The 13938-nt window shown below is 34.7% G+C and overlaps 1 protein-coding gene across 3 annotated transcripts in view; it reads right to left on the reverse strand.

Moving 5' to 3' along the window:
* LOC136030231 (uncharacterized) overlaps positions 1 to 13938 on the reverse strand; it is a 177828-nt gene that overhangs the window by 103890 nt on the left and 60000 nt on the right. For all 3 annotated transcript variants that reach the window (XM_065709048.1, XM_065709047.1, XM_065709049.1), the window contains exons 9-12: positions 12847 to 13049; positions 4005 to 4148; positions 2309 to 2476; positions 14 to 173 (exon numbers count right to left, since the gene is read on the reverse strand). In XM_065709048.1, coding sequence (XP_065565120.1) covers positions 14 to 173; positions 2309 to 2476; positions 4005 to 4148; positions 12847 to 13049 — 675 coding nt within the window. The remainder of the gene's footprint in view (positions 1 to 13; positions 174 to 2308; positions 2477 to 4004; positions 4149 to 12846; positions 13050 to 13938) is intronic.

Raw genomic sequence — 13938 nt, forward strand, 5'->3', positions numbered from 1 at the left:
GAAAAAACCTTACCTATCCTTGGTCAACTCTTCAATGTTTCCAAAATCAATATAGAATACTCTGTGTTTGGTTATGTTTTCTTCACTTATAGTCGATGAGGATTCGATTTCATCCAAAATTTCACCTCTGTACCAAGATTCATATTGTACAGATCGAACAAGGTAACGCTGGCCTAGGATAAAAAAAAATAAATAGAATAGACACTGAACAAGTCTTGAAACAATCGTTCAGACAAATATAATCAAAATTGAACCTTGGTAATCAACAGCCTGCTAAAATCTTACAGATAATTCTTGGGGAGCACAGTATTGTTGATTTAGTCTGATTTTGTTATTACAATAATTGCTAGGAAAAAACCGAGGAGTGACCGTATCTGGGAAAACAAATTCAATGTACTTCAGTCAATAGATAATTCCCTTGCAATAGATATTTTAAGTCCACTCTTGTGAACATCACTCTTATGAACAATAAGGCTATACAGTGAATAGCAAGATACATCAACTAATAGAAAAACATGTTCATAATGTTATTTGTAGAAGAGAGACTTTTGTAAAAGAAAATTACGCAAAATTTGAAGCCATAGAGATTAAAATATATAATAATAATAATTTTGGGTACTTCAGAATAAGACATGGAATCTACCAAAAAAATATATACCTTAAATTCAATAAACATGAAGAATAAAATTAACTAGATAGAAAGATGTATGTGTGAAGATGAAAATACTGAATTGACCTATCATTGAAATCTCGACAAACCTCATCCTCCTTTGGTAGCAGCGATTTTGACAACTTGAAAAACTATAAGCAGTTCCGCTTGAACTAGCAAAGTAACCTCGAAGTTTTTCCTACAATTTCTTATCTTATATCTAAATGTTCAATTTTTGTGTTTTTACAAGTTTCACCAGCCGAAACATCTTCCCTCCAAATAAAACCATCCTTATGGGGGCTTTCACTCTTTCTGTTACTGAAATGATGTTTTCCAAAAACAGTATTATAAAACAGAATTTAAGTGCGGCCAGGTCAAATTTATAGACATATCATTTAGGTATCGATTGAGATTACGACCCGAGGGACATAGAAACATAGCAAAGTGAACGACAATATCTAGGAGCGCCACTCCTCTGTCATCTGTCACTGACATAGCTATTTGCATATGTTTATGACAGTGAAAAAACTTCACCAAATTTCGAAATCCTTCGCATTCTCTGACCCATAGCTATTCAACTAGTTTCATGAAAGAACAATAGAAATGAACTATATAAAAAAGAATAAACGAAGAAGAACAAAGAATGAACAAAATTCAAAAAATCCAAAAAAGGTTGCAAAAAGCAATGATTATGCGAGCAAAATGACTGATGTTCAACAAAAGTAAACTGTATTTGGTGAATAGCTCATCCGTAAAATTGTGTTTCCGAACATGTTTGCAGCAGTCAGGTAATTTGACCAAAATCCTGGAGGGAGCAAAATTGAAGCCAATTGTCTCAAATCAAGAGAAAATGACAGTAAAAAATAAATAAACCATTTGGTACCATAAAGGTACTATTTAGTACTATAAGAGTACTATAAAGGTACTTTATAGTACTATAAAGATAAATATAAATTAGAAAATTATCTGTTTCTTTTGATGCTTGGATTATGCAGATTTATCTTAGTTTTGACAAGATTTTGGAAGAAGCTAAATTTCAGCTGGGGGAAGGCAAACCGAGGTCTGGGAGGGGCAATTGTCCCCCAGCCCCATAGCAAATTACGCCCCAGATTTGCAGCAACGGTCCCATTTCAAAAATTTGTTGGAGCATTGGAGAGTTGTTTGCAGGAACATTGCCTTTTATACAGGAGGAATGAAACAAGCAATAGCATACAAGCGAGCACCTGATAGTTGAATCAACGCTGAATGAACACAAGATGTTTGTTTAGATTCAAGAGCTTGACAGTACTGACAACCAGACTTTATTTCATGGTTGAGTCGTTAGTAGCTAACGGAACAGATAAATGCAGTTACAAATGAATAGTCTGAAGCTCTGCATCACAACATTAATTTCTTTCATTTGTTATGACACTCGTGTTCATACACCAAGTCATTTTACAAGCAAAGTTTTTTGTTGAAAAGTAACAATTAGAAATCTTTCAAGCTCATTATGTCAGGTTTCTATTAAATAGGCCATTATAAAAAACACCAGGAAAGCAATATTACAAATTTAAAGTACAACAGCTTTCAAAAACACACATGGGAATTTATCGTACGCCTATTGCTATTAGTATACGATGCAAACTATACAATCTAGCTTCTTAGACGTATCTTCCTTACCAGTTTGAACAGTGTCTACAAGTCCTTGGTCAGGCGGAAGCTGTTCAGCATATGAAATAAATTTGTCTTCAATCTTTCTATATTCCTCTCTTTCTACCACTTTTTGAATGTAAAAGTCAAGCGGAGAATTGACATGGCAAATTATAATCTTGCGCGACATATCATTAGCTGAAACGTAAATATAATCAATTCAGCAGTATAATGTGTTAGCATGTGTATAAAAAAAATTAACTCCTTCAGAGTTCTAAGCAAATCTTAAATGATCGACAATAATTTGGCCAGAAGCAACATCATACACCACTAACAATCCAAAGAATAACACATTTATTGAACAAAATGGTTCCATATTTATGGAAAATAAGTTCAAAGTAGTTAACTTACTGATAAAATTGGACGCACAATAGTGGATATCAGGGCTTAGAACATACTAATAAGTAAAGTTTGAAATTTTTCCAAGTCGAGTAGACACATTGACATAATAATAAGTCACCTTAAATTCAAGTATTGGCAATGGTATTTTGCCACCTTGAGCATCTACACTATTGCCAAACATTACTGGTCATTACGAATTATGAAGATATTAAAAGGATCACCAAATTGGGTTTCGGCTCCCCTCCTAAGCTACTTAAAAACTAAGGCATCCACTTCCCCGCACAGGATAGCCTATAATTTATCTTATAAGAACGACAACTCCAAGGATCCTTGAGTGGCCACTTTTGAAGAGTGAAAATATAGTGGTATAGCGATGGATAGCAAATAAATATATTAGTAAAATAATTTAGCTTTTTATCAACGGATAAAAAAAACAAGATAGAATAAATAATTGAAACATAAAAGGAAGTAAAATAAAGAGAAGGAAGATTATGTACGAAAAAATGAGAAAAAAGAAGAGCAAAAAGATCTAAAGCACAAGTGTTGTGCTTAACGTTGTTTATATTAACATATAGATAGTTGTTGTACAAAAATACGGAGCAACTCCTTATAATGAGAACACACTGTACACAGTTAAAGCTCAAAATTATATTCCAATCCAACTGACCCAATATTAATTGCTTCGATAAAAAGTTCTAATGAAATGAGATAATATCTTTACGTAAAAATCGTACTCATAACGTGAGTGAATGCAATTAAAGTTGATCAAATATAAGCAGCCAAATACCAGTCAATGTAAATAAGTTTGAATAATAGTCCACATTTTTTTATGCTTAAAAATGTCAATTTTTTTTATGTTTTTCACGAGTATATCCATTGCAAATAAATGAAGTGAAAGTGGCGTCATTAACTAGTAGGTCTTATACGTAAAGGTCCATTTGCAACCTATGTCTATGGTAACATTTTTGTTTTGGAGGGGGGAGGTGTCTGACCCTGTCCTCTCAAAAATCCTCTCACGAGGCCAAAAGGGTTGATCACCTTCCCCTGTGTATTTATGTGAAGGCAAAAATGCATTATCTTCAAATTTCCCATAATAAAAATTCAGCGATCCTCCCATAATGGCTGATGTAAAACTACGCAATATTATATAGGTGTTAATATTCCTCAATATTTGACCTATGCAGAATTTTTTTTTTTTTCAGCGAATTAAATAACAATCTCTCATTGGTAAATTTATAGCATCCATAATAAAAACAGATGCAGTTATGTCGTTGAAAATAGCACTGTCTCTTGCCTTTAGTATTATAAAGTCTTTGATTCTTACCCTTATGGTAATCAATTCTTCTCTTAAACTTCTGGCCATGGGTTGGTTTCTCTTCATAAATTGGTTTCCGGCAGTTAGCAGTCAGTTGAACAGCTGGGAGTGGCCGCCAAGACACTTCAGATCCTGTGTCCGATGAAATCGAGCCTGCAATATCAAAAGCCATGTTCTTTAATATAACCGATTATTGAACAGAAAGTTTTAAAAGAATTTTATTAAAATCTAACGTGCTTAATACAGCTTAATTCGTTACAGTGACCATAGGTAATAAATTGGTTTCCAAAATCGGTCAAAGTAACATCAACGTTGGACTAAAGGAACGCAATTCCTCGGATGGGTTGATGTAGCTAAAGAAAAATCACGCTTGTTCTAATGCTAAGATAAGGCACGTTAGATTTTACTTTGGCCGATTTTGGAAACCAATTTATTACCTATGGTCACTGTAACGAATTAAGCTGTATAACGAACAATCTTAGCACTTGTTGGAATTGAGAAAAGGATCATATTTTCTGGCAGAATTTCACCTCCGTCTGACGCGGCATGAGGGGTGCCTATATTTACTTGTTGGGAAGTAAAAAATAACCTAATGTTCACCTTTCGCGGCTCATATTCTATATTTTCTTGTGGGGGTTGAATGAGAGAGCCAGAAACTTTCTAACAATGTTAAAAAAATTTTGAAGTAAAGAAGATGACATGTGTGGTTAGGGAAGCTCTCGTTCCCTTACTGCAAAGATTATCCCCATTTTTAGCCTCTACAGCCTCAAATATGTTTCATCTTAACTGACGCTATTAAAAGTTCTAGGCACTCAGACTTTGGAATAACTTAGCAAACGGATCATAACCGAATTACAAAAGTCGTTGCAAGCCTTTAAGGTCACACTCAGTCAAAGCCGCGCCAAATTCTTCAACAATGGGAGACGCACAGCCCACCTCTCACTAGGGGATGAGTTCAAGATTTGAATAGCACTATACATATTATACATAATACAATATACATAAATAACAATACATATTAAAATATATACGGGAAAGCAAGATGGTTGGGCATTACTTTTCCTTAACCGCAACTTATAAGTTGAAATCCATTTCTTTCGAACATTAAATGCTTACACATTTTGTAGGAGAATTGCTCCAAAAAGTTTCAACCACAAATAGCTGTTTTTAGTAGACTTCAAATGAGAAGCATTCTCTAGACAGGCTAGTGCTATTTAAAACTCTGAAGTTCCTCCCAAAATATATATAGGGGTTTCCACTCCAGCATTAACTGCGTACGCTTAACTGGCAAAATTGACTAGACATTTTTTCCAGCAACTAGCCTAAAAATTAAATGCCACAGCAAAATTAACATATAATCCCAAAATATATGCGAAATTACAAGGGAAATACTAAAATTTTGAGACTTTGGTGAAGGCACAGAGACCTGAAAGTCTTTCTTGATTTTTTTTTATAGATTTTTTCCGAGAAGAGGGGGGGGGGCAAATAAAAAAGAAGCAACTTAAATTTTTAGCCTCCATTTTTCGGTTTTTTTAGATAGAAGAAAGGTCCTTCCCACCACTTGGGGTGAGGGGGTTTGTAAGCGTTCATAGAAAACAGCTATTCTACTTGTTCTCTTGTTAACCTACTTGAAACCTTGTCAACCTACTTGTTCTACTTGAAAACCTACTCTTGTTAAGATACCATTCTAATTTATTCTAGAGATAAAGAGCTTTGAATTTTGGTCTGGGTATTTTCACACAATGTTTTTTAGACAAAACCTATTTTTTCCTTTTTATATTTCAAAGATTTTAATAGGGATTGCCATCTAATAGGGACTAAATAATAGAATTGCCATTTAATATTATTAATAATAGGATTGCCATTTAATAGGGGTTGCCATCTGAGACTTCGAAGTTACCACCATGCCCTCCCTAAACAAAGTATATACGCTTTTGAAGGACTGAGCAACTGTCTTTTACCCTATACCAATCAGAACTAAAAACTATTTTTGGTTTTGAGATATTAGCAAGTAACTATAATTAGGACACTTATATTTTATCTTTTAATCAATTAAATAAAAAAACAAGTTTGTCAACTCCAAGTAAGGAGCGACATTAAAACCTAAACCAACAGAAATTATTCCGTATATGAAAGTGGTTGTCCCCTCCTCAACGCCTCGCTCTTTACGCTAAAGTTTGACTGTTTCTCACAACTCTACTTTTTAAAACAATAAAAAACTTTAGGGTAAAAAAGAGAACCTTATTTCAGAGGTTTCAGAGGTTGTTTTTGTTTGCTTTTACCAGAGGTGATCGTACCGAACCAATGGTCATAGAATATCAGGAGGGCTCATTGGAACAGAAATTTAAAGTTCTAGTGCCCTTTTTAAGTGACAAAAAAGATCGGATGGCAGCCAGACTCCCACCCATAGTTGAAAGACCCAATAAATATGCCTCCGGATATAACATGACTCGCCTGGCCCCGGGAGGGAAGGTCTTTAAGTTATAAAATGTGGCTACTGTTTACGCACAGTATTTCGTACCGGTAGGTATGCATACATTTTCAGGGGGAGGGGGGATTTTCTGCTGGTGTTTTTTTTCCACGGAGGAATTTCCCATGGGGAGGGAAGTTTCCAGGTGGTGAACTTGTCAGGAGAAATTTTACACTAGGGGAGTTTGCCAGAATTCCAATACAAAATATTTTTATACGTCTCTATCGGTCTCAATTTTACGCGTGGTGTTAAGGGTAATTGTCTAAGGTGAATTTTCACCGGGATTGAAATGTACAGTGAATATTTACGTAAGGAGGGGGATTTCTACTCAGAGGTGGGGCCAGATTTCCTGGCATTATTAAAAAAACTATCGGAAATTAAATAAAAAAAATCAAGTTTTTTTTCACTGAAAGTAAGGAGCAACATTAAAACTAAAAACGAACCGAAATTATTACGTATATGAGAGAGGTTGCCCCCTATTCAACGCCTCGCTCTGTTCGTTAAAGTTTCAATTTTATACCGATTCTTTAAGAACGACTCCTGAAATACAATGCTCGTTTAATTAGAACAATTAGAAGCTTTTTAGAAGCACTAAAAAACTTTAGCTTAAAGAGCGAGGTGTTGAGGGGATAACCACCCTCATATACGTAATACTTTCTGTTCGTTTTAAGGTTTAATGTTGCTCCTTACTTCCATTTGAAAAAACTTGTTTTTTTGTATATTGTAGCATATACGTAGTATACGCTCTGGATGGACCAGGATGAAATATATATATATATATATATATATATATATATATATATATATATATATATATATATATATATATATATATATATATATATATATATATATATATATATATATATATATATATATATATATATATATATATATATATATATATATATATATATATATATATATATATATATATATATTTATATATATATATATATGTATATATACATATATATAGATTGGTCAGGTTTTTTTATTCGACCTGTAACTTTTGCCTCAACTTTTCTTTTGTCATTATTGAAGACAAATCCCCAAACCTTTGATTCTTTTAATTGTTCAGGTGGTGGGACAAAAATTACTTTTCTTCCAACGATTTATCTAGTACAGGTTTTTGATTTTCAAAGGTATGATAGGCATTGATCACCTTATCCTTGTCAAAATCCAAAACCCAATAATAATTGCTATCATTTTCAGCTTGTTTAGTTCATTTTACCTCGGCTTGTCTTTCGTCATTATGAAATACATATCGCCGAACCTTTGTTTTTTTATCAATGGTATGGTAGGCATTAGATGCTTTATCCATGTCAAAATCCCAAACCCAAGCATCATCGCTATGATTTTCAATTTTGAAACGTTTTGATTCTGGCTGTCCAGGTTGATTTACATTGACTCGCTCACATGTTTGATGTCGCAGGTGCTCTAACCGCGTGTGGCATTGCCTTTCATTTTCATTTTTGACGATTTGGATTTCGATTACTTCAGACAATTTTGTAATTGCCTTTGCTTTAGCTGCCCGTAATAGTGTTGTCGTAATGGATGGTCCAGGCTGTCAATTATCACATCTTATCACATTTGACTGTTCAGGTGTTGGTTCCAAAGAGTTCACATTTATAGTAACTGCCGCTGCAAAATTTCGGCAGTGAGGATAAAACTCCATGCACGAATTGTTCCGAACACTTTAGTGAAATCGCAACTTTAACTAACAGATGTTCCGTTCTTGAGAATCAACTCTGAGCTATTCAATATAAACAATTACCCCTACGAAATGTCCACGAATCACTCCAATCTGATATACATAATCTCCAGAACTTGAATCAGTTGCGAATCCTTTCTCCCGTGCCACCCGTGGAATTACGGACGTCTCCCTTTAGCTCTGAAGTGAATAGTTCTATACAAGCCCCCAGCGATCAGATTTGTAAGTCATTGAGTGACGTAAAAAGTGCATGCAGTGTGAGAATGATCCTTGATGACTAATTTTAGGAAAATGCTAAATTAGCTGACTTAATTGTAACTGATGAGGTTAAGTTTCGTGAAATTCAATCGATGAAGATGGACTGCAAATTGTTTTCGAGAAAATAGTTCAACAAAAAGTTATGCGGAGGTCCTTAACCAATAAAGGGCGTAATATTATATACAGGTTTTCGATAGTGGTTTTTGTAGGAAAAAAATTTTTTGTCAGTATTATGTTTGTTGGTATTTTATCTCAGGATTTTGCAAAAATAGTACTTGTTCTTTCGATCATCTTAATTTATGCGCAGATTTATCATGTGTCGGTAGTGCTTGTAATTTGGCCCACGCTTCAAGGTCTTCCATCGCAATTCAGAATTTAAATTCATCTAAAAACAGAAAAGCTATCCTGGACGTGGGCCAGGCTACGTCTCCATCGGTCCCATGTCACCGTCAAGTGCCCTTGGGCCTAAGCTTTCCAAGTCGGTTCCCTGGTCAGTCCAAGTGCACAAATTTCCCCAGGCCTATTTCGGCGGCGTCATTTCAGTCAAGTAATCGACAAAAATCAGGCATAATTTTTTATTGAATATACCAAAACTGAAATTGCGATGGAAACTGGTGCTGGCACAAGAAGCACCAGTTTACCCCTTTCATTACCAACCAGTAGTCCTCGACTTTTTTTCGAGAGTATCCCCGACGTTTCTTTTCTCCTGATTTTCTCCAAAGTATTAATCCTCGCTTTCAATAGGTTTAACCCCCCCCCCCCTTCATTCAAATCATCAATGTGATATGGTGTGCAGGGATGCTACTATTCCTAATGCTGGGAGTCCAAAGTCCCTGGTCCCCCTTCTGGTCACCCTACTACTATACTAATTGATCTTGAGCATACTCATAGTACCCCCATCCCTACTAAATATGATAAACCTCAGCCATCCCCTGAAAGTGTCCATATACTTCCTCACAATCTAACTTCTTTTTCCAATCGTTTGCCAAATAAAATGGGTGTTTCTGGTACTCATAATAGTAAGCATAAGAATAATAAATGACGTTACCATTTCCCTAGGTTGTTATTAATTAATGCAGAAAGCCTTAATTTTGAAGTACTTAATGAGCTTAAAATTACGGCAAATAGGTTAGCATCAGATTTAATTTGTATAACCGAGATTCAGTCCCAAAACCTAGATACTCTGAAGACAGCTCATTTCAATGAGTTTATTAAACTCCGCCACATGATCACTACCTTGGTAAAAAGGGTGGGGGGGGGGTAATGATTTTTGTCGTGATAATTTGTCGCCAAGGGAAAATGTTCCAGGAATAAATGAGTATGACGAAATAATTTGGATTAAAGTTAATCCGAAAGTTCTACCACACCCATTAACTAATATCAGTGTTGGTTGGTTTTATTATTCACCCGGCCAAAAATCGGAGCAGCGTAAAGATTTCTTGGAAAAACTCCATGCATCGCTTAATTACCTCCAATCTAAACATCCTAATGCTGGGATCCTGCTTACCGGTGACGGAAATGAACTAAATACAAGCCATCTTTGTCGGGAAGCTAATTTAAAACAAATTCTTAATATCCCAAACGTGGCACTTCCCTTGACATTATTTGTACAAACATGTAAGAATTCCATCAAAGATCCAATTCCCTCCACACACTTGGTGGCAGTTACCATCTTACGCTTTCGCTAAATCCGATACAAGATCATATCCGCAGGCATAAATTTGATGTATTTAAGTATCGACCAATTACTGATAGTGGTCTACTCAATTTGGTACATGGCTTTCAGAAGAGCGTTGGGAAGATGTATTTGCTGCCGACGATTCGAATAAGAAAGCCAACTTTTCCAAGAAAAACTTATCAATAATTATTTACTTCATTTTCCCAAGGTCAAAAAGAAAAAGATGTTCTAATGATAAGCCGTGTATAAATGATGAAATGAAAAGTTTAATCCGACAAAAATTAAGACTGTTCCGCCATGGAAAAACAGAAGAAGCTAACCTACTAAGAAAATCTACAAAAAAGCAGATTCGGAAAGCTTCAGCCCAGTATTACCGTAATAGAGTAAGTGAACTCTTTAAAGCACGACCGAAAGAGTGGTATAATATGGTATAATACAGTCAAGAAAATCAGTGGTAAAACAGTAAAAAAAAATGTTGACTTTAATCCCCCTGAAACTACAGCTAACTCATTAAATAAACACCTTGCCGCTATTGTACAAAGCCTCCCTGCTCTCTCATGTAATATTCCCCGCCCCCAGCACAGGACCAGGATATCCATGTAGTACAGTCTGTTGATGCTGAGGCGAAAATGCGTCCCCTTGACATCCCAATTGACTTAGTAAAAGCATTTCCTGATAAGTTATCAAAACCTTTTTCAAATATCTTAAATACAATAACTAGAAGTGGTTCATTCCCAAAGTGCTGGAAAAAAGGATACATTACACTCATACAGAATAAAGGTGTTAGATTGGATTTTATGGAGTCCGACCGATTACATTAACACCAATATTCTCTAAACTGTACGAGAGTTTCGCAGCAGATTGGCTTATCAACGAAACGTTACCTGGTCAGTCTCCTCGATACTGTATATAAATTACTTGACGAGCCAGATACCTGGCTCAATATCCTTTTAATCCTCAAAGGCTTTTGATCTGGTTAGTCATAATCTTTTATTTGAAAAATTGCTGAATGAATTTAATGTACCACATTTTCTAGTCAATATTATTGCATCTTTTCTGTCAAACAGGAGTCAAGTTGTAAAGTATAAAAATGTTTATTCTGATTCACTCCCTATTTTTTACGGGTTTCCGCAGGGTTAAGCTTTTAGGTCCTTGACTGTTTTTGGTAATGATTAACAGTCTTGCTAACAAATAAGCCTATCGATGGAAGTGTGTGGTCAATAATGCCCAATCAAAGATGAAAGTGAACCCCCATAAATCTCATATTATGACCTTTAATTTTCTTAAATCACCAACAGTTTTCCTTTAGTTTTAGTTTTCTTTATAACACCAACACCTAATGAAATAATTACAACAAAAACTAAACTCTTAGGGGCCACACTGTCTAGTAAGAAATTTGAGGCCCACATTTACTCTTTTGTTAAACAGGCTGGTACATCTCTGTCTCTCCTAAAACTATTTGCTAAATTTTCATTCCCAAAAGCATGTATCCTCCGCCTTTATCTATCTTTTATCCGTCCACAGCTCGAGTATGCTTTCTCAGTGTGGCATTTTAGTCTTACGGTGGATCATTCCGATAAGCTAGAAAATATCCAGAAGAGAGCCCTGATAATTATTTACGGTCAGGGCAAAGTGACTTACATTCTCCTCCCCAAGGAATTCCGCCTCCCTACCTTGGCAGCCCGACGTCTTACTCTGCAACAATTTTGGAAACAATCTACGTCGTAACATCTACGCTTTCGATGTATACTCCCAGTCCCTTATTGCCTTCCAAATCCCCGTTCACTGATATGAAAAGCACAAAAATTCCGGTTTTAAATCCTACTAATGCAAGATATGAGCGTTATAGAAAGAGCTTTTTACCAGCGTTTGTTGAGATCAAAAATAAATGAAATTTGTAATGCATCACATTAATGTGTTATTTGTATTGTTAATGTGTTAGTTTTTTTTTTTTTTTTCATTTTTATTTGACAGGGCAGTTGGATTCATCTCTGTATGTTTTTTATAATGTACTTATGTTTTTACCTATGCCCTCATTTTTATTCATTTTGCTTATATTACTTACTTTTACTTATTTTACTTACATTTTACTTATGTAATTATGTTTGTGTACTTAAGTACTCATTTTCATTCATTGTCGTTATTTTATTTGACAAGCTAGTTTGGTTCATCGCAGTAGGCAATGTTTTAATATTTCAATTATGTACCTATGTTTTTTTTGTGTATACAATGTAGGCTAGCTGACTGTAGGCAATAAGTTCGGCAGTCATATGTTGACTGGTCAGATTGAAAGAAATATCTGGGAATTTTCTTCTGACACAAAACCAAGCTGCATGTGTCTCTAGGGGCAAAAAGAGGGTTTGATTCGATCTGATCGAGGCAACTTCAGTCCAGAATTTACGACAAAATGATCCCCTTCCCAAAACTTTCCAACATCATCCTTCCTACATGATGAGGTCGAGAAAAAAGAAACTCAATATATAAGACAAATTGTGTTTTACCAAGTCAACGCTATTGTGCAAACTATTATAGTGGCAGAAAAGAAAGGTTTTTCAAAGAATTACCTTTTTCCTATCTTTTAAATACCATCTTTTCTTGTCTGTTCTTTCAAATGTCTTTTCTCACCAATCACATTCTAAGAAGTGTAATAAGTGTAATTCTAATAAGTGTAAGGGAAAAAAAAAGGTAAAAACAAAAAATTGAAAAAAATTCATAAGGAAATGTATCGTACTGTGTCTACTCCTTTCAGAAGCTGAAACTAAAGAACGGGTTGGCAAACTCGTTGGTAAGGAAACTGTCGGTCGTTCAATAAGCTTTTGGAGCTTGGAACGTCCATGTTCACCAAGTTCAGATGGCCTAATGAGCTTTGGCGTCTCCCCAATGATATCAAAAGCTACTGACTTAAGGAAATTCTGTAAAGCATCATAAAATTGTCTAAAAAGGAAAGATAAAGAAGCAAGTTACTGAAATAGCATCAGTATTGTAAATTACACATTATTTACAGGAAAAAAAAGAAAGAGAACTTGGAGCTTTTAATTTAACAAGAATATTCCCTAAAAAATATGGTAACATAAAAAACAGAATATTTATTATGGTAACCACCAGAAATATTAGAGGCTAATTATAAATGCAATTAAACTGCGTATACGCGCAATAATATACATAAATTGTAATCTTGTTGAAAGATTTCCCTTTTAAACAAGCTACGACAAAATATTATAATTTATCTCCGTTCTGAACTAACAACTAAAATGATACCTTCTTACTCCATTAAAGTCACTAAATTTTACTTTATTGGACTCTCAGAAGTCGTTTAAGTGCATCCCAGTCATTCCTCATTTTAACGCTTGGATACAGGCCTATGCTATATACAAACATTGGCTGATTTAGTAGGTTAGTAGTATTTTTAGCGCTTATTGCCCATAAACGGCTGGTTCATAATTTTACATAAAATACTTAAAAAAGAAAAATTTTTGTTAATAGCCTAAGCTTATATCTCGGTATTCGGGAATTGTGGCTAGGATGAAGATTTTAAGCGACTTTGAAAATCCAATAAGTACAAATTTTCTGAACGCAATGAAATATAAACTTTGTTATAGTAGTTCTTAATCTAGAATATAGGTTGAACCGCACCGTTATCTAGTAAAATATTTTGGATCTCAAAATTCTAATCAAGATAAATTTATACAAACTACAAAGAAACATAGAAACTTCAAGCCATTTTCTTTTAAAGACAATGGTTTTACTTGGGTGTCAGTGAACGAAATTAATTACAATCACTTTCAATAAGCTATACTGAACAAGTGGATAGAAATAACTTTAA

This window comes from Artemia franciscana, chromosome 8, assembly GCF_032884065.1.
Source record: "Artemia franciscana chromosome 8, ASM3288406v1, whole genome shotgun sequence".
NCBI classification, from domain to species: domain Eukaryota; kingdom Metazoa; phylum Arthropoda; class Branchiopoda; order Anostraca; family Artemiidae; genus Artemia; species Artemia franciscana.